The sequence below is a fragment of the Bos grunniens genome, chromosome 20 (genome assembly GCF_055505025.1).
Source record: "Bos grunniens cultivar Pamir isolate PY7600 chromosome 20, Bosgru_T2T1.0, whole genome shotgun sequence".
NCBI lineage: Eukaryota > Metazoa > Chordata > Mammalia > Artiodactyla > Bovidae > Bos > Bos grunniens.
Window position 1 is genome coordinate 10067891 of NC_141184.1, and position 20785 is coordinate 10088675.

The window sequence follows — 20785 nt, forward strand, 5'->3', positions numbered from 1 at the left end:
TGCGACCCCATGGCCTATCAGGCTCCTCCGTCCATGGGATTTTCCAGGCAGCAGTGCGGGAGTGGATTGCCATTTCCTCCTCCAGGGGATCTTCCTGACCCAGGAATCAAACCTGGGTCTCCCACATTGTGGGCAGATGCTTTACCGTCTGAGCCACCAGGGAAGTCTTCCTTGGGTTAGAGGTAAAATGAGGGTGCATCCTTGAGGATATGATGTGAATCCACTGGGAGATGGGGACAATGTAAGAGGATTTCTTGGGATGTTCAGGAGGGAGGAAGAGACTGGGTCTTAAAATTCCACCAGCAGATAGAAAGGCAGAAGTATTCGTTTCTTGCATTAAAAATTCAGAATCATTTATAGGTCATACTAACACGTACTAAAATATATAGTCAGTTTCTCCTTAAATTCAGTTCAGTTCAGTTCAATCGCTCAGTCGTGTCCGACTCTTTGCGACCCCATGAATCGCAGCACGCCAGGCCTCCCTGTCCATCACCAACTCCTGGAGTTCACTCAAACTCACGTCCATCTAGTCAGTGATGCCATCCAGCCATCTTATCCTCTGTCGTCCCCTTCTCCTCCTGCCCCCAATCCCTCCAGCATCAGAGTCTTTTCCAATGAGTCAACTCTTCGCATGAGGTGGCCAAAGTACTGGAATTTCAGCTTTAGCATCATTCCTTCCAAAGAAATCCCAGGGCTGATCTCCTTCAGAATGGACTGGTTGGATCTCCTTGTAGTGCAAGGGACTCTCAAGGTCTTCTCCAACACCACAGATATTTTAGTTTTCCTGCTCATGTGCACTCATTTTCTTTATATGGATTTAAGAAAAAAGTTATTTATTTGGCTGTGTCAGGTCTTAATCACATCACACAAGATCTATTGTTGTGGCACATGGACTCTCCAGTTGTGGCTCAAGGGCTCAGTAGTTGTGGTGTGTGGGCTTACGCTGCTCCAAGGAAAATGGGCTCTTAGTTCCCTGATCAGGGATTGAACTTGTGGTCTCTGCATTGCAAGCTGGATTCCTAACCCCTGGACCACCAGGGAAGTCCCCTTTAAGTGAATTTAAAAAGACTTCATTTAGAATTGTTAATTCTTATTTGCTTTAGCTAAACATCAGTTTCAGAAAACAGTAAACCTTAATTAATCTATGTACTTTGTGATAACAGAGAAAAGGCCAGAGGTTTACAAAGTAGTATTCCCAAGTAACTATTTGGATTGCAATCATGCCAGCTGGAGTGGGAGTATATTGAAAAAAAAAAAAAAAAAATCCAGGGCCAGAACACAGAAGATCTGGTGGGCTCTAGTCCATTTCTTCCTGTATGACATCATAGATGATGAAGCCAAGGACAGCAAATTACCTCCCCTTCCCTGAGTGTTTACTAAATTCCAGGGACTGTCCTGAGCAGCTTATGCCTATTAATCCCTAGAATCCTAACAAGATCTCAATAAAAGTGCAGAAATCCCCATGTATACTGACATTGCTGAGGGTCCCACTGCCTGAGAACACACAGCAGTCATGGCATGCCTGGTGCAAGCAAGGCAGTGTGGCTTCAGAGTGCCTGTTCTTATCACACTTCATTATTTGTGCTCTAAAATTTTAATCTCTGCAAATTTGAGCACCTAATGAGATAATGGATGTGAAAGTGCTTGAAAAAATGTAAACTGCTACACAAATGTCAGTTATTAGTATTATTATCTAATTATCTAATTAATGAGCCACGTGGCCTGAGAATAAAACCCTGACTGGAATCTGTCCTGGAAACCAGATTCTAGTTCTGTCCCATCCATATATCAGTGTTTTCTTTCAACCCCCTCTAGTAAAAGTAAAGTTGATCAGTCGTGTCCAACACTTTGAGACCCCATGGACTGTAGCCTGCCAGGCTCCTCTGTCCATGGGGGTTTTCCAGACAAGAATAGTGGAGTGGGTTGCTATTTCCTCCTCCAGAGGATCTTCCCGATGCAGGGACCGAACCTGGGTCTCCAGTATTGCGGACAGACGCTTTACCGTCTGAGCCACCAGGGAAGCCCGCAACACCCTCTAAGCTTCCCTCTTACAAACAGGACACACAAGGCAAAGATCCTTAAAATGGCCTGGAAATAAAAACTGAACCAAACAAAACTAGGGTCAGAGACAAGAGATAAGGAAGAGAAGGTTCTCTCTTAACCTGAAATTCCATTCTTTGTCAACCTTGAAACCCACTCTCAAACTTGTGGTTTAAATGTCACCTCCTCCATGCAGCCTGCCCGGATGTCTGATTGCCCTGGGGAAATTAACCATACCCCAATCTCTGCTGCCTTAATACTCTGTATAGACTCTGAGGAATTTCAGCAGAGAAATCTGTAGTCTTACACAGCAAGTGGTAAAGAACCTGTCTGATAATTCAGGAGACATAAGAGATGCAGGTTCGATCCCTGGGTTGGGAAGATGCCCTGGAGGAGGGCATGGCAACCCACTCCAGTATTCTTGCCTGGAGAATCCCATGGACAGAGGAGCCTGGCAGGCTACAGTTCATGGGATAGCAAAGAGACACAACTGAGGAGACTTAGCAAGCGCACACACACAGCAATAGGTTTTCTGGAAGGAGAGTGACAAAGTAAAAACAAGGAGTCTGAACATTTATGTGAAAGCTGCTGCATTCAGATACTTGGAGACACTAGAGACCATGGATTTCGTGGAGTGGAGAAAAAGGAAACCAGAAGAAATGGAGGAAATTTCAATTGGGGTAATGGCCATGGTAGGAAGGAAGGGAAAATCGTGCATTTAAGAGACATTTTTTAAAGCTCATTGGTACTTTGGGACTAGTAGACAGGAAGGGAAGGCCAGCCCAAATGCCTGGACGCTCTTTAGCTGGCCGCTCGAACGATCTCGCTAACACTGCAGTGTGTGGAGGGAAGATGCCCATGGTGCAAAGTAAGTCTTTTCTAGAAAACCGAGCAGACAGAACAGCACTCTTAAGATCAGGCACACACCTTCTGTTTCTACAAGGTTTAAGGTGATTTATTAGCTGATGCTAATTATGGTCTGTTTCAGTGGAACATCTGTCCCAGAAAGCAATAAATATTCACTAAGCGAGGTGAAAAAGCAAAAGCTCCCCTCACATGCCATATGAAGGAGGAGGAGACCTGTGTTGGGGAGTTGATACTTTGGGGAAAGACAGGCTTCATTTTTTAAATTACAGAGTTGTTGGAGATGGTGGGAGTTGACATAGTTAGAAAGGCACTCTGGGCTTGATTCTCAAACTGTCTCTAACAGACTAAATTATCTTTTGAGATCTTAATTTCCAAGATCAAAGTTTGGTGGTGGTGGGTGGTTTAGTTGCTCACTTGTGTCCGACTCTTGAGATCCCGTGGACTGTAGGCCACCAAGCTCCTCTGTCCCTGGGATTCTCCAGGCAAGAATCCTGGAGTAGGTTGCCATTCCCTTCTCCAGAGTATCTTCCTGACCGGGGGATAGGACCCACATCTCCTGCATTACTGGCAGATTCTTTACCATTGAGGCACCAGGGAAGCTCAGATCAAAGTTTGGTTATATATAAATGAAATTTTAGAACAGAGATGCAGCTATCTGAGTCATCAGGGGTAGAAGTTGAAGCCACAAGAATGAGACAAGGTCTCTAAGTGGTGACAATATCAATTTAATTCCTAGGGATTATTTTACCATCAGAAGAAAAGAATTATTAACAAGAAATGTACTAAAATAAACAGCTAAGAGATCCAGGCGATGTCTCACACAGACGCTCAATGAATGCTTTGTTAGGTTGTTAATTCAGGCTAATCAGGAATAATAAACACTCAAATTGAGACTGACAAGTTTAGGACTGGATACACAACAAAGCCAGTTCTGTTAAGATTTCCATTTATCAGGAAGTTTAGAAACATTCTTTATTTTTGGCTTAACTGGCTCTTTCAAAACGATATAAAAATCTTATCTTTACATAGACCATGAAAAATAAAGCCAACAAGACTCACACACGTAACTACAACTGTCAGAGAATTTGACTCATGTCTACCCTCTTGTTATGCAATCTTTGTGGAAGGCTGAGAATAATGTGAAGGTTAAGTATTATTTTAAATGAGAGTAAATTTTTAGAGCAACAACAAATAAAAAGAAGGGGGGAATCTTTTAAAAGGAAAATGGTGAGTGAGTAAGAAGAAAGGAAATAGTGGAAATTATTATATACAGTAAGTCCCATATATAGGAACCTTTAACGTGCAAACTTTCAAAGACACAAAACATGTGTTCGCACGTCCAGTTACCTAACTAAGTTAGTTCCTGCGTCTGGCGCACATTGTCACATGCAGGCATCCTCTGAGTGGCTGTGCTTTACAGAACTGTGCAGAGTACAGTAGTGAAGTATTCTTGCCTGGAGAATCCCATGAACAGAGGAGCATGGCGGGTGTTCACGGGGTCACGAAGAGTTGCATACAACTGAGCACTGCGTGACGATGAGTAGTGATGAACTGGTTGTCTTCTCCTGCCCTTCACTAGTAACTTGAAAAGGTACGTAGGCGTTTCACTGGGGCATTAATCTAAAAACAGCATTTCAGTCCATCTACCATCCCTAACATAACTGAGGGCAGAAACTCAAGCAGCTTCTTACACAGCAAAGCTTAGGGCTTGTTCTACTAGCAGATGTGGTTTTTTTCCCCCCACAGTGGACCATTTTTAAAGTCTTTCTTGAATTTGTTACAATATCACTTCTGTTTTATTTTTTGTTTGTTTGTTTTTTTGGCTGCAAGACAAATGGGATCCTAGTTCCCTGACCAGAGAGTGAATCTGCACTCCCTGCTTTGGAAGGTGAAGTCTAAACCACGGGACCGCTGGGGGAGTCCCAGCAAATGTGTTCTTAAATTTGATTTCTGAGTCTCTTCCTTCAGAATATCTGTTTTCTCTGGTCAGCTGCTTTCAGTGTATAATGCTTTACATGAAAATGAAAACTTGGAAGGTCCCAAGAATAGAGAAGCAGTCATTTAGTTTTTAAACTGATTTAGATTCAACCAATGCTACTGATCTAACTAGTCTGCTTTCTCAAGTTTGACTTGGTATATGAATAAACGAAAAATGGATAAAGGTCTTACCCTAATATAGTAAGTCAGTGTATTTATATCTGTATACAATGGAGGGAAATGAACAAAATATCATTTATTACAAAATAAAAACTTCAAATATATAACTTCCCTTTAAAATGTACAGCTCAAGACTTTGATTGTGCATGGGATTTTACATGTTGTTTTAGTCATAGAACGGTATTTTTATAGCTTGCTCTAGTCCCCAACTACTTCCTTATAAACTTTTGTCTTATTTACCATTAAAAAAACTAATGTAACACAAAGATGAGGAAAATCATTATATGTATTTCTTTACAAATTAAGTCAAAGATAATAGATTCATACTTCTATCAGTCATTGTGAGAAGAAATAGAAAACTAATACAAATCGCTTTAGAAGAAAACAAAATTGAAAGCTAAATTTTGAAAGCATTTCAATGTATTAATGGAATTACATTAGCTTAAAGAACTAATTTTTAATTTTATGCAAATCACAGACTTTTCCCTAAATATTTGCATGGTTTGCTCACACATTTATTCAGATTCCCAATCAAGTAAAGAATGACTTCCTGGCCCTTGCGTCATTCCCTCAAAACTAGAGTAGTTTGGAGGTTTCCCTGGAGGTCCTATTAAGACTGTGCCTCCACTGCAGGGGACTCAGGTTCGATCCCTAGTCAGGGAACTAAGATCCAACTCAAAGAGCTTTTATTCACCATATGAGTGATGTATAATACTATTTAGGACACCAAAACTGGAAAGTATTTAAAAGAGAAGGTTGCATCACCCACTTTTCATGAGCCATCAGAGCAAAGATGCTACCACGTGCCACGCAGCCTCCAGGAAGCTTCACTGAATGCTCTTTGTGCGTGATTCTCAGTCTGTTTTAGTTTGTTTGTTTAACTTACTTTATTCAAGTATAATTTATTTACAACGTTGCATCAATTTCTGCTGCACAGCCAGATGACTCAGTTACACACATACATATATATGTACATTCCTCTCCATGTTCTTTTCCATTATGGTTTACCTCAGGACACTGACCAACCTAGACAGCATATGAAAAAGCAGAGACACTGCTTTGCCAACAAAGGTCCATCTAGTCAAAGCTACGGTTTTTCCAGTAGTCAGTAGTTTTTCCAGTTGGACCATAAAGAAGGCTGAGCGCTGAAGAATTGATGTTTTGGAATTGTGGATTTAGAGAAGACTCTTGAGAGTCCCTTGGATTGCAAGGAGATCCAACCAGTCCATCCTAAAGGAAATCAGTCCTGAATATTCATTGGAAGGACTGATGCTGAAGGTGAAGCTCCAATGCTTTGGCCACCTGATGGGAAGAACTGGCTCACTAGAAATGATCCTGATGCTGAGAAAGATTGAAGGCAGGAGGAGAAGGGGATGACAGAGGATGAAATGGCTGGATGGCATCACCAACTCGAATGACATGAGTTTGAGCAAGCTCTGGGAGTTGGTAATGGGCAGGGAAGCCTGGTGTGCTGCAGTCCATGAGGTCACAAAGAGTCAGACAGGACTGAGCGACTGAACTGAGCTATGGTTCTCCATGTGCTATACAGTGGGACCATGTTGTTCATCCATCCTATATACAGTAGTTTGCACCAGCGAATCTCAAACTCCCGGTCCATCCCTCTCCCACCCCCTTCTCCTTGGTAATCACAAACCTGTTCTCTGTGTGACTCTCATTCTCTGATTGTGTAAGAACGAGTAAGGAAAGGTGGATGGTATCGTGGGATTATTGTAAAAACGGGTACTTCTGCAATCCCTGAAAGGTTCTTGAGGATCCCCTGGAATCCCCAGTACACTCCAGGAAGCTCTGCCCTGCTTTACCCCCACGGGCTTTGTCACTGCTGGGAGTAATTACCTATCTGACCTTGTAGTATTTACAGTGCTCAATTTCAGCCTTTTCTGCCCATTACATAAATGCCAAGGGCAGAGACTTTTGTGCTGTTGTTAATAAGTGCTTAAATGTTGCATGCTAAATCGTTTTAGTCCTGTCCAATGCTGTGTCAACCTTATTGACTGTACCCCTCCAGGCTCCTCTGTCTGTGGGATTCTCCAGGCAAGAATACTGGAGTGGGTTACCATTTCCTTCTCCAGGGATCTTCTGGACCCAGGGATCAAACCCACATCTCTTATGTCTTCTACATTGGCCGGCAGGCTCCTTACCACTGGTGCCACCTGGGCTTGAAACAGACGTTTTAAAAAAGAATATAACACCTATCTGTGCCTATAGCTTTACAATCAAAACCTAGTATATTAAGATTTGATGTCATCAGTTGCTGTTGAAGTGACTTATTATTTGGTCAGTGCCAATTACTTCTAGGGAAATCCTATAAGATGTCTTCATAAGGTATTACCAGGGGATCCCACGCTCCACTGTGTCCCAGGGAAAAGTCTGCTTATTTTGACTTTCTCACGGGAGCTTTCTGCCTCTCTCCGTTTCTTCACATCTACCAGCTTTCATCTGACCCTCATATTTGCATGTGGGGCGCCTAGGGTGCCTTGGCAATTTCAGAACCCAATTATGTTTTCATTAAAAATCTCTGCCAGGCTCTAAACTCTGTGCTTGATTCCAGGAGACCCTGAGAATACAGCTGAGAATGATGTATTTAATGAGAAATTTGCATTTTTTTCCTCCTGCTTAGGGAATAGATAAGGAGCAGTTGATATTTTAGGTGTTTGCCCATCCCTTCATTTCCCAGGTCTGCCTCTGAGCTGGTGATCTCTTTGCAGAAGCTATAACATGCTTCTCAAATGTCTATGTGATAGAAAGACATATATCTTTCTATCTATCTGTGATAGAAAGAAATATAATACTGAAGTGGGTTGCCATGCCCTCCTCCAGGGGAATCTTCCCAACCCAGGGAATGAACCCAGGTCTCCCGCTTTGCAGATGGATTCTTTACTGATTGAGCCACTAGAGAAGCCCAGAAAGAAATATAAGAGAAAGAAATTAACTGAAGAAGAGGTAAAGGTCCAGTCTGGAAGGGAAGATAATGACAGCTTTCTGGAGGATATTACTCTGTACCCTGTATGCTACTTGGGTGTTTTCCCTCACTTTTGTTCATACCGTCCCCTGCCAACTTCCCAGGGGCTCTGTAACACCAAAGCTAGTGGGGTAGGTGGGTGTGAACCTGGAAAGGAAAGAAAAGGGTGCGTGAAGCATCAGACAATTTCAGGCTTCAATTCTGACCAACCTCTGGAGCGGAGACTGGCTTGTTTGTATTTCAAAAACTTTGGACCAAAGGGTATATGATGAAGTAATACAAGGAATGAACAACCAAGGATGTACTCAATTAACTTGAATAAATACATGCCCAGGAAGGGACTTGGGGTCTCTGGGCCCAGGTGACAGTCTTTAGCCACTTGTGGAGTGAGGGGAACAGTTGGGCTGGAATCCAGATCTTGTGGCTCCAAGGGCAGGATGCCTTGGACCCCTACCTACCCAGAGTCTCTGCACCCCATCAGGTCTAACTGAGGATCTTGCTTCCACCCTATCAGATTATCAACAGTGAGTCACATTATTTATATAGTTATCATCTTGATTACTCTAATCTCTATGAAAGTGTCATCCTTCCAAACCACTTCTGAATCCTTTGTTGCCATGCTTGCCAGGAATTGCGAAAATATTCACCTCCCAAGGTTGTCTCTTATCTTTATTATTATTCCATAAGAATGTAAGGGGTTATATTTTATAGCATTTTTAATAACCCAATCTCTCACGGTTTTTCCACCTCATGGAATTAAGCATATTTGCAGTAATTAAATGAAGATGACAAGCTGTAAATCAAGAGGAAGTAATATATTCCTTTCTTTCAAACTATATATGATCATTCTATTTAGATTTCACCTGCTCAGAATGGTAACCTATACGATTGATTCTTAATTTTTTGAATATATTCTGAATTGAGAACTCAATTAAATAACATTCCCTTCTTTGCCATAATGTTCAGAATATATTACGCTCCTAAGATTTCCTTCCTACTGAATGCTGGGATTTTAAAGGATGTGGTAGAATTTCAATTTGTCCAAGTGCTACAGAAACAAATAATTATTATTTCATGATGTTCAACAACACTATCTATAAACACAGAAGGGGCTTCCCAGTGGCTCAGCGGTAAAGAATCCGCGTGCAGTTCAGGAGACGCAGGAAATCCAGATTCGATCCCTGGGTTGGGAAGATCCCCGGGGGAGGAAATGGCAACCAACTTCAGTATTCTTGCCTGGAAAATCCCATGGACAGCAGAGACTAGCAGGCTACAGTTCATGGAGTCGCAAAAGAGTTGGACATGACTTAGTGAATCAGTTCAGTTCACGTCACTCAGTCGTGCCCGACTGTTTGCGACCCCCTGAATCGCAGTACGCCAGGCCTTCCTGTCCATCACCAACTCCCGGAGTTCACTCAGACTCATGTCCATCGAGTCAGTGATGCCATCCAGCCATCTCATCCTCTGTTGTCCCCTTCTCCTCCTGCCCCCAATCCCTCCCAGCATCAGAGTCTTTTCCAATGAGTCAACTCTTCGTAGTGAATAAACAACAACCAATAAACATATAAGCCATCCCCCACCCCCCACAAGAAGTATATTGCCTCTCTGATTTTGAATTACTAATGTGTTTCATAATTTTTAGCTAAGACATCATTACCTTTATCTCTGAGTTTTTATCTCCAAGGACACGTGGATCAAATAACATGCTCGGTCCATGACATATAGTTTGAGTCAAGCTGTGTATTATATGAGAAGCTAATGGCCCTGTTGCTGCTGTTGTACAGTCACTCAGTTGTATCTGACTCTTTGTGCCCCCATGGACTGAAGCACTCCAGGCTTCCCTGTCCTTTGCTATTTCCCAGAATTTGTTCAAACTCATGTCTATTGAGTTGGTGATGATATCTAACCATCTCATCCTCACCGCCCTCTTCTCCTCTTGCCTTCAATCTTTCCCAACATCAATGGCCCTGCTGCTGCTGCTGTTAAGTCGCTTCAGTCGTGTCCGACTCTGTGCAACTCCATAGCTGGCAGCCCACCAGGCTCCTCTGTCCCTGGGATTCTCCAGGCAAGAACACTGGAGTGGGTTGCCATTTCCTTCTCCAATGCAGGAAAGTGAAAAGTGAAAGTGAAGTTGCTCAGTGACGTCCGACTCTTAGTGACCCCATGGACTGCAGCCTACCAGGCTCCTCCATCCATAGGATTTTCCAGGCAGGATTACTGGAGTGGGGTGCCATTGCCTTCTCCGCAATGGCCCTGAGCCTCTGTCAATAACCTTTTTTTTTTTTTTTCCCAGTAAAACAACAGCAATTCTTCCAGTGACTCCATGTCATGTATTTGTTCGAATTGAAATTACACAGCTGGCAGCCATAGAATAGTGGTGGGCTAGCAAAGGTTTTACAAATGATTTACATACTGTTTATGATAGCGCTTTTTAAAAAAATGCAAAGTGTTGGAACACACTGATAAGTATGGGACACTGTAGTTCATATTACTGCAGCAGTTATTGCTTGCCTTAGGGTCAAGAAGGTGGGTTTACTAAAATTCAAATTTTATTTTAATCAGACCACCCTGGAAAGAAAAATAACAAAAGCTTTTAAACACAACGAATTACATGTTAAGTGCTTAGGGGCTTAGACTGGTTGCCACTGTACATTTTTGAAGCTGGTTTTAGGCTGTATTTAGAGTTCTCGCCTGGAGAATCCCAGGGACGACAGAGCCTGGTGGGCTGCCGTCTCTGGGGTCACACAGAGTCGGACCCGACTGAAGCGACTTAGCAGCAGCAGCAGTAGTGTTGTTTTGGTCTCTTTCAGGTTAGGACTAAGATTCCAGCTCTCAAGGGCAGTGTGCCAGGTCCAATTTAGCATCAGCTATTTCATGTCTGTCCTAGCTAATGAGACCATTGATTGAATCATCACAAAAACAAGGGACGGGCAGAATCTGATGGGCTTGTGCTAATTATATGAAACATGTCAAAGCACTGGTGCATAGGAATGCGTTACATCTATGTAAATATAAAATGGCATGTTGTTCTAGAACTGAGTAGAATGTTGTGCCAATTATTCTCTTTGCTCCCCCGTATTCATTCTCTGCCCTTCTCCCCACAGAGACTGTATCACAAGGGTCCCTTGGCACTTGATTTAAGACTAGACTTGGCCAGTGAAAGGCAGGAGGAGAGAGAGGCTAGAATGTTTATTCTTCTGCTCCCACCAACCATGCCTCCTGACTCTGCTGGCACTGGTTCGTCGATTTTTCCTTTGGGACTAAGGGTGGCAAGGGCTTCCATCTGTTGCTACTCCCCGGATACTTCTTCAGGCATCGATTGTTCCCTTAATCTTGCTCACTCGTTTGTAAAAGGACCCTTAATTAAATTCTCTTCATTTAAACTCTTTTTGAGAAGACTCTATTTCCCATCTGGGCCCTGATACAAACACAAGTAGCAATTAGGATTTTTATTTTCTGATATTCTGAGTACTTAAAATAAGCAATAATTGATCCCTCAAATGATAATTATCTACTCAATATTTTAAAATTAATTTCCTAAATTTTACTTCATTCAGTCTTAAACTGACTCTGAAAATGTTAAGAACCAATGTTTCTTAAGAATAACAATATTCCACAGTTTACTGTGATTCAGACCCTTTGGCATAAAACTTTCAAGCTGCATTTGAATCACCTGGGCTTGTTGTTTGTTTTAATTTTACTTTGTTTAAGCTCCAATCCTTTGGCCATCTGATGCAAAAAGCCAACTTATTGGAAAAGACCCTGATTCTGGGAAAGATTGATTACAGGAGGAGAAGGGGGGCAACAGAGGATGAGATGGTTGGATGACATCACCGAAAACTCTGGGAGACAGTGAAGGACAGAAAAACTTGGTGTGCTGCAGTCCATGGGGTCGCAAAGTCCATGGGGACATGACTTCGTAGCTGAACAACAACAACAATCTTCAAACAAGAAGCAGGGCCTTCAAAAACGAACAGTTAACTAAACTCCTAGGAGTCTTCAAAAAGATAAATCAGTATATAATACCATAAACTAACTAATCTTTCTGATAATCAAAAACTCAGCAGTTAGCAAATCTATTTCAAAAACCCTTACTAGTATATTTAAATTTCCTGTAATAAAGATGAATCTTTTGCAGGTAATGTTTGGACATGTTTTACAGAAATGCAAAAGTGAACACTAAACATTCTATTTCTCCTGTGTGTAGAGTGTCTCAATTTAGAAATTCACAGACTTCCTCTGTGGCTCAGTCATAAAGAATCCACTGGCCAATACAGGAGACATGGGTTCAATCCCTGGTCCAAGAAGATCCCACATGCCTTGAAGCAACTAAGCCCGTGGGTCACAGTTATTGAGCCTGCCCTTTAGAGCCGGGGAACTGCAGCTACTGAGCTCCCAGCTGCGACTGCTGCCCTAGAGCCCAGCTCCACAACAAGAGAAGCCACGGCAACGAGAAGCCCGAGCACCAAACTACAGAGAAGCTCCTGCTTGGCCAACTAGAGAAAAGCCGGCTTAGCAGTGAAGACCCAGCACTGCCAAACAAACAAATAAATTAAATTTAGGATGATTGGGATTATTAGTTGACAAAGTTATTTTTTAAAAAGTTCATATGGTTATTTATCTCCTTTAATATTTTTTCTTCTACTCTTTAATTTTATATTACGTTATCTCTGCACTGTTTTTATAATTTATTTCCATCTTCCTAGCTTATTCTGATTTATTTAGCTCTTTTAAGGTGTCCCAAAATAAAGGGATGCTGAGCTCATTATTTGGAGAAGGCAATGGCACCCCACTCCAGTACTCTTGCCTGGAAAATCCCATGGATGGAGGAGCCTGGTAGGCTACAGTCCATGGGGTCACGAAGAGTCAGACATGACTGAGGGATTTCCCTTTCACTTTTCACTTTCATGCACTGGAGAAGGAAATCACAACCCACTCCAGTGTTCTTGCCTGGAGAATCCCAGGGATGGGGGAGCCTGGTGGGCTGCTGTCTATGGGGTTGCACATAGTCGGACACAACTGAAGTGACTTAGCAGCAGCAGAGCTCATTATTATCTTTTATTTTTAATAATAAAATTTTGATTTCCTCTGAATGCATTTTTTTGCCATACCCTTATGCTTTCATTATAAAATGTTGCTATTTCATTTGCTTTGTAAATGTAAAAGAGTATGTAATTTTCTTCCTGCTTTCACATTTGATTCGGTAAACCCAAAAGTATGTTTCTTAATTTTAATGTCAATATATTTTTGCTTATCATTTATTGTTTACTTTTAATTTTACTGAATTATTATAAAAGAATGTGGGCCTTTCTATACTTTATAACTTTTAGAATTATCTTTACAGCCCATTAGCTGATCAATTTTTATAAATTTTCCTTGGACATATAAAGCAAATGGTTATTATTATTCAAAAAGTATACCTTTAAAAAATTCATCTAATGTGTTGATTTGTTAATTATTTATCCAACTTTCTGTGGCTTCTTCTTCTGTTATTCAGTCTGATTCTGAGAAATGTTCACATTATTTTTCATCAGTCTCTTTCATTTTTAATATTCAGATGTTACGTTGTTTGGTGCATGTATGTTCACCAGATTTTACCATATGATTATAAGTTAATATATTTTCACTATGTAATTCCTTTTGACCCTGCTTAGTGATTCTGTGGCAAATTCCACTTTATTTCACATTATTCTTCCCAATCCTACCCTTTGTGGTCGTTGTATTTGCTGTCATTTCTTTGTCTATTCTGTTTGTCTGTTAGTATTTGTCTAAATAGTAAATGTCTATTTATTTCAACATTTACTTCATTAATATAAGTATGTATATTAAACATACTCCATGATTTTATCTTCATTTTCTACAAATTTGAATTTTTTTTTTTCTGAGAATTCAGCATGCTTACATGTAGTACTAGATTGATTTATTACTTCTATTTTAACTTGTTTGCTTATTACTCTTTTCTTCCTTTCTTTTTTCTGTACTTTCCATGAATAAAAGGTATACCCTCTCCTAAAATCATAATAAAATTATGATATAATATGTAATAAAAGTATTATATAAAAATAACATAGCCTATATCATCCTTCCAAGAAGTTTTATTTCTGCTTTCCTTACTCTCTAATGAAAAAGAGTGCATTGCCTCAAATATGAATTAAATATATTAATAGTTCTAACTATAACTGCCCCTCCAGAGTAAATATTTTATAGGCTTTGATAAACAAAAGGAAACAATCTTACACTGTAAAATATAAAATACAGAGAACAAGTGTAATACACTCATGCATCTGACTTTAGAAGCTTTAACGAGAGGATGTATATGGTTAAACCAGCATATTCATGATGGTGTTATTTTAAGAGTCATGATGTTATAAAGATCCTAGAGGAAATGAACTAATATGTACGCTAAATGGTTTCAGGATCACCATGCTATCTCACTCTTCTATCTTTCCTTTATATAGCAAACACTGATGGGTTTTCAAGGAAATTATACTTTTTCAAAATTAAGAAATAAAATGCTCCACTGATTTCTGATGTAGAAATTATTAGGGTAATGTCTGCTTTAATGATTTAATTTTTAGCTTTTTGTGGGATTTTATTAAAATAGGTCAAGAGAATTTTATGATTTATTAAAATGAGGCTTGTTTCAGCTCAAAGAACTTCTATTTCTAAGTTTCAGCCACTCTGGTTGAAAAACATATAATTAAATAGAAAAAAAAATCTTTAAATATTTATTGAGATTAATATAGCTATGGAAGATAGCAAAACATAGAAATGTAAAGAGTTCTTGCATAGTAGTCTAGCACTGTACTAAATAGTATTGCATACATTATACAATTCTATTTTGGTATAGAATTGCTCCAACATTTAAGATCCCTACCAACAATCATCCATATGAGTAAAGCCTTGACTGTGTGTGCTCAGTCATGTCCAACTCTTTGCGACCCCATGAACTGTAGCCCACCAGGCTCCTCTATCCCTAAGCTGTAGGCCACAAGGCTCCTCTGTCCATAGAATTTTCCAGGTAAGAATATCAGAGTAGGTTGCCATTTCCTACTCCAGGGGAACTTCCTAACCCAGGAATCAAACCCGTGTTTCTTGAGTCTCCTGCATTGGCAGGCAGATACCTTACCACTGCACCACCTGAGAATCTCTTGACAGTTAAGTTTAAAGCAGACAGTGTGTTGATAAAACAACTATATGATGAATTCATACAATTTGCTAATCTAGATGCCAAAAAGGATGTCAGAGAATTGGTTGAAAATCACCAATATGTCAATAGTTGGTGAGAAATCTCGATGCTAATTACTGACTTGTTATGTTAGCTGCTCAGTCATGTCTGACTTTTTGTGACCCCATTGACTGTAGCCCGCCAGGCTCCTCTGTCCATGGGATTTTCCAGGTAAGAATACTGGAATGGGTAGTCATTCCCTTCTCCAGGGGATCTTCCCAACCCAGGGATCGAACCTCGATCTCCTGCATTGTGGGCAGATTCTTTACCATCTGAGCCATCAAGGAAGCCCCCGTTACTGACTTAAGAGAGTTTATAATCAAATGTGAATTAGTGTGGGGTAATGCAGGAAGGAAGTAGATGAGAGTGGAATAAAATTGATGAAATAAGTATAAACACATCTTGAAGTCCTAAGGATATGGCTCATGATTTAACTATATTAATATTAATGGGATTCCCTGGTGGCTCAGCTGGTAAAGAATCCACCTCCAATGCAGGAGACCTGGGTTCGATCCCTGAGTTGGGAAGATCCCCAGGAGAAGGGAACAGCTACTCATTCCAGTATTCTGACCTGGAGAATTCCATGGACTGTGTGGTCCATGGGGGTCGACTCCCATTCCATGGGACATGACTGAGCCACTTTCACTTCACTTTCATTAACAGTAATGACATATGCTCTTATATTTTAATTGTCTTCAAGCTTAATTACCATTTGACTTACTTTCACTTGTTGAATAGTCTTGTGGGTCAAGTATTCCCGATTCCTGTAGTGATCTAATACAGGAGTCCACCAGTTCGAGACCTGTTGTGAGCTCATCTTCGATATCTTTTTGACCATCTGAAATACAATATTTCAAAGAGGTGAACAAGCACATGGTTTTGTCAACATTAAAGCTTAAGACTATCATTTAATAATCGAAAATATAGTAACTATAACTATTCAGTTCAGTTCAGTCACTCAGTCATGTCCAACTCTCTGCAATCCCATGGACTGCAGCATGCCAAGCCTCCCTGTCCATCACCAACTCCCAGAGTTTACTCAAACTCATGTCCATTGAGTCAGTGATGCTATTACCTTTATGAAATTCTCATGAGGTATCACATTGTAACCCCTGGTCAACCACTATTAAAAACCAAGGCTAGCCAATTATATGTGTCCATGAAAAACATAAAGTTACTAGGGAATTGGGAAAACTTAACTCCCATGAACTGTTGAGCTTTCAAAACAACTTCACTTAATTTTAGTGTCATGTTTTATCAAATTTGTTTTTATAAGTTTCTTTCTAAAGTTCTTAAGAAAATGAACCAATAGAGGTATATGTAGAAGTAAGTATATATGCTCATCAAGAAGCTGTATTGATTTATATGTCCATCAGCTGATGAATGGATAAAGAAGATGTGGTGTGTGTGTATATATATATATATATATATGTACACAATGGAATATTACTCAATGTAAAAAAGAATGAAATAATGCCATTTGCAGTGACATGGATGGACCTAGAGATTACCGTATTGAGTGAAGTCAGAGGAAGACAAATACTTTTAATATCATTTGTGTGTGAAATCTAAAATATGATACAAACGAACTTGTTGCAAAACAAAACGATCCATGGACATAAGAAAACAAACATGATTACCAATTGAGAAAAGGGGTAGGAGAGGAACAAATTAGGAGTTTGGGATTAGCAGATACAACCTACTATACGTAAAACAGACAAACAAAAAGAAACGATGATATAGCACAAGGAACTAGATTGACTATCTAATAATCATAATGGAAAGGAATACAAAAAAGAATATGTATATTAATATTTATAAATCATACAACACTGTAATTCAAGTATACTTCAATAAAGAAAACAAGCTGTACCTTACCTTGTGATTGCCAGTGAAACTGCTCTTCTGCTGAACTGTAAAAGAGAGAATACATAGATATAATGAATTTGTTACAAATTAAAGGACTCTAGGCTGTAAGATGCAAAGGCACATTAAGTTAGTAGTGGGGCCTCCATGGAGCTCCCTTTAATTTCTTACTGGGAAAAGGGGTCCCGCTTTGATACAATCATAATTTTAATCTATTTGGTATATACCTCTTTGGATTCACCGGTATTAAGATGTCATAAATGGAATCATTCAGTAATTTTCAAGAGAACAGCTGATTTTTTTACAAACCACAATCTATTGTACTTATCACTTACGACAGTTTCTACACACATGAAGTTCTACGCAACTGTAGCTATTTTAAAATACAAGTCTGAATAGTTTCATGTAAACTCTGTAAGGTGTTCTAATAGAGATATAACTTTCTCCATTTTCATTATAAAGAGATAAAATAAATCTACACCTTTTCCTAGACATACCTTATAAGCAGTTCCTTTTAGCTGTTTATTATATTTCAAATTAAGTAATATGAAAATCACAACACTTTACCACCCACCAACTATACAGTTCCCAAGTTTCCACTTTAGAAATATATCATATAATAAAAATGACCCAGGTAGAAAGGGTGGCTCATGCAAATGACATGCCAAAGATATTGTGCAGATTGTACCTAGGTGGGCACATAAATTTATTTTAAATGATTTTTTTTTTAAATACATGCTGCTGCTGCTGCTAAGTCACTTCAGTCGTGTCCAACTCTGTGCAACCCCAGAGACAGCAGCCCACCAGGTTCCCCCATCCCTAGGATTCTCCAGGCAAGAACACTGGAGTGGGTTGCCCTTTCCTTCTCCAATGCATGAAAGTGAAAAGTGAAAGTGAAGTCACTCAGTCGTGTCCGACTCTTTGCAACCCCATGGACTGTAGCCTACCAGGCTCCTCCATCCATGGGATTTTCCAGGCAAGAGTGCTGGAGTGGGTTGCCATTGCCTTCTCCTTAAAATACATAAATAAATTTAAAATTTCTAAGTATGAACAGCTCTTTCATTATATATGCAAATAGTTCTAACATACCCTTTTTTATATGTCAATAGTTTGTGGGAAATCTATATGACAATTACTGACATCATTTTGAGAATGATTTTCTACACTTATTTACTAGATCTTTTACTCTGATCAAGGCACTTCTATGAATAGCTCATCAGTTTCACAACAAGAAGTAGGTTTTAGAACTTTAATTTGTACCTTAGAAATGGTTTCTGAATACATTTGCTGAGGAAAAAGGCAATTCTGCTATAAATGAGTGTTCAGAATAGCCATGATTGATATACATGAATATAAGAGCAGTCCCTCAGGAGACTGTTTTAGGGCATCTTTCTCCTCAGCCAATCCATTTTAGCAAAGTGAAACATGGTTTTGCAATGATGAGCGCTATAGACAGTTGATACCTAAAATGATAACATTACAAATTTACTCTGATGCAGCTCCTCCTTTCATCAAAAAGTGTATCATTATAAAGCAGTAACAACTAAGTGCATGGTTTAACACCTTAAACATAAATGCAATACTATAGTTAATATTTTAAAAAAATTACAAAGTATGTTCAGTTAGTAAGTGGCCGATAATATAGGGCTGGAAAATGTTTTCAAAATTGTACTGAGTTGAATGGTATCCTTTTCCCCCAAAAGATGTGTCCACACCAAATCCCTAGAAATTGTGAAAGGTTACTTAATGGGAAAGGGTTTTTAAAGATGTAATTAAGGTAAAGATCTTAAGATGAGAGCTTCTGAAACTCAATGATCAATGTTCTTATAAAAGACACTAGAGGAGAAAGACACAGAGGAGAAGGTCTTGTGAAGGTCTTGTGAAGATGGAAGCAAGAGACTGGAGTTATGGAACTATAAGCCAAGTAATGGCTGGAGCCAGCAGAACCTGGGAGAGTTAAGAAAGGAACCTTTTTCCTTAGTATTCCTCCATAAAGAAGACTGAGCGCTGAAGAATTGATGCTTTCGAATTGTGGCACTGGAGAAGACACTTGCAAGTCCCTTGGACAGTAAGGAGATCAAACCAGTCAATCCTAATGGAAATCAACCCTGAATATTCATTGGAAGGACTGATGCTAAAGCTGAAGTTTCAATCCTTTGGCCACCTGATGAGAGGAGCTGACTTATTGGAAAAGATCCTGATGCTGGGAAAGATTGAGGGCAGGAGAAGAGGGTGACAGAGGATGAAGTGGTTGGATGGCATCACCAACTCAATAGACATGAGACTGAGCAAACTCCAGGAGATGATGAAGGACAGGGAAGCCTGGTGTGCTGCCGTCCATGGGGTCACAGAGTCAGACACAACTCAGTGACTGAAATGACTGAATTAAACTGAGGGAACATAGCCCTGTCAGCATAGGTGATTTTGAACTCCTGAGAGAGTCAGTTCATAGGTAGGTTGATAAGAAGTCCAGGGTTCCTGAGGAGGAGAAAGGGGTCTGGAGTCCTCTAGAAAGAGAAAGGGATCTGGGGCTCTCAAGGAGAAAAAGACATTTTCTACATGGCTTTGGTTTAATCAATATAACAATGTATCTTGCTCGAGGACATGTTTCTTCTTAACAAGAAGGTTTTCTGACCAATCTTGTTATCTTAAGAAGTATGTTATGGGAGTAGGTCTGGTAATACCTTTCTATTGTTAAATCTAATCTTGTTCATTTAAGATGCATGTTGTGGGAGTGGGTCTGGTAAAGTATATAAGGCCTTGATAAGACTAGTGATGGGGGCACTCTCCATCTGCCTTCTGTTGTCTTTGTCAGAAGCTTTGTCTGTCCCTTTTCTTACTTTAATAAAACTCTGCTACACAAAAGCTCTTGAGTGATAAGCCTAGTCCCTGGTCTCAAAGCTAAATCTTCTTTAGAGATTGCGAATCTAATATCGTTCACCCTAAGTTATCACTTCTGGTCCCCAAACTGTGAGGTAATGAATTTATTTTAAGACACTCATTGTAGTAATTTGTCATGGCAGCCCAAGGAAACCAGTACAGTATTTTTCTGGTATGACCAAATGTTTACATAGTATAGCCTTCAAGATTTACTACTATCTGTATGCTACTACATTCCTTTTACCAATTCAGTTCTTTGCCAAGTACTTATTGTATACTAGGGCTGTGTGAATTCATGACAATCACTTATATCTTTTGGTACCTGGGGAGTAGCTATCTTATTGATGTTAAATAACTTGGCCACATATAGCTCAATATATATAAAAAAATTAAACGACATGATTTAAAAAATGGGCAGAACTGAGTGGACATTTTTTCCAAAGAGGAAATGCAGATGGACTCCTGGCACGTGAGAAGATGCTCAACATCGCTAATCATCAGGGAAACACAAATTAAAACCACAACGAGGTAGCACTTCACACCCGTCAGAATGGCTGTCATCAAAAAGAACACAAACAACAAATGTTGACAAGGATGTAGACAAACGAGAACCCTTGTACACTGTTGGTGGGAATGTAAATTGATGCAATCTCATGTGGAAAACAATATGGAGGTTTCTCAAAAAACTAAAATATGTAGTTCTCAAAGAACTACATATGACCCAGCAATTCCACTTCTAGGTATTCCAGTAATTAAAAAATACATGT

General features: G+C 39.8%; 1 protein-coding gene across 3 annotated transcripts in view; it reads right to left on the reverse strand.

Moving 5' to 3' along the window:
* CTNND2 (catenin delta 2) overlaps window positions 1-20785 on the reverse strand; it is a 1106103-nt gene that overhangs the window by 483801 nt on the left and 601517 nt on the right. For all 3 annotated transcript variants that reach the window (XM_086362482.1, XM_086362480.1, XM_086362481.1), the window contains exons 4-5: window positions 17151-17185; window positions 15994-16110 (exon numbers count right to left, since the gene is read on the reverse strand). In XM_086362482.1, the coding sequence (XP_086218608.1) occupies window positions 15994-16110; window positions 17151-17185 (152 nt within the window). The remainder of the gene's footprint in view (window positions 1-15993; window positions 16111-17150; window positions 17186-20785) is intronic.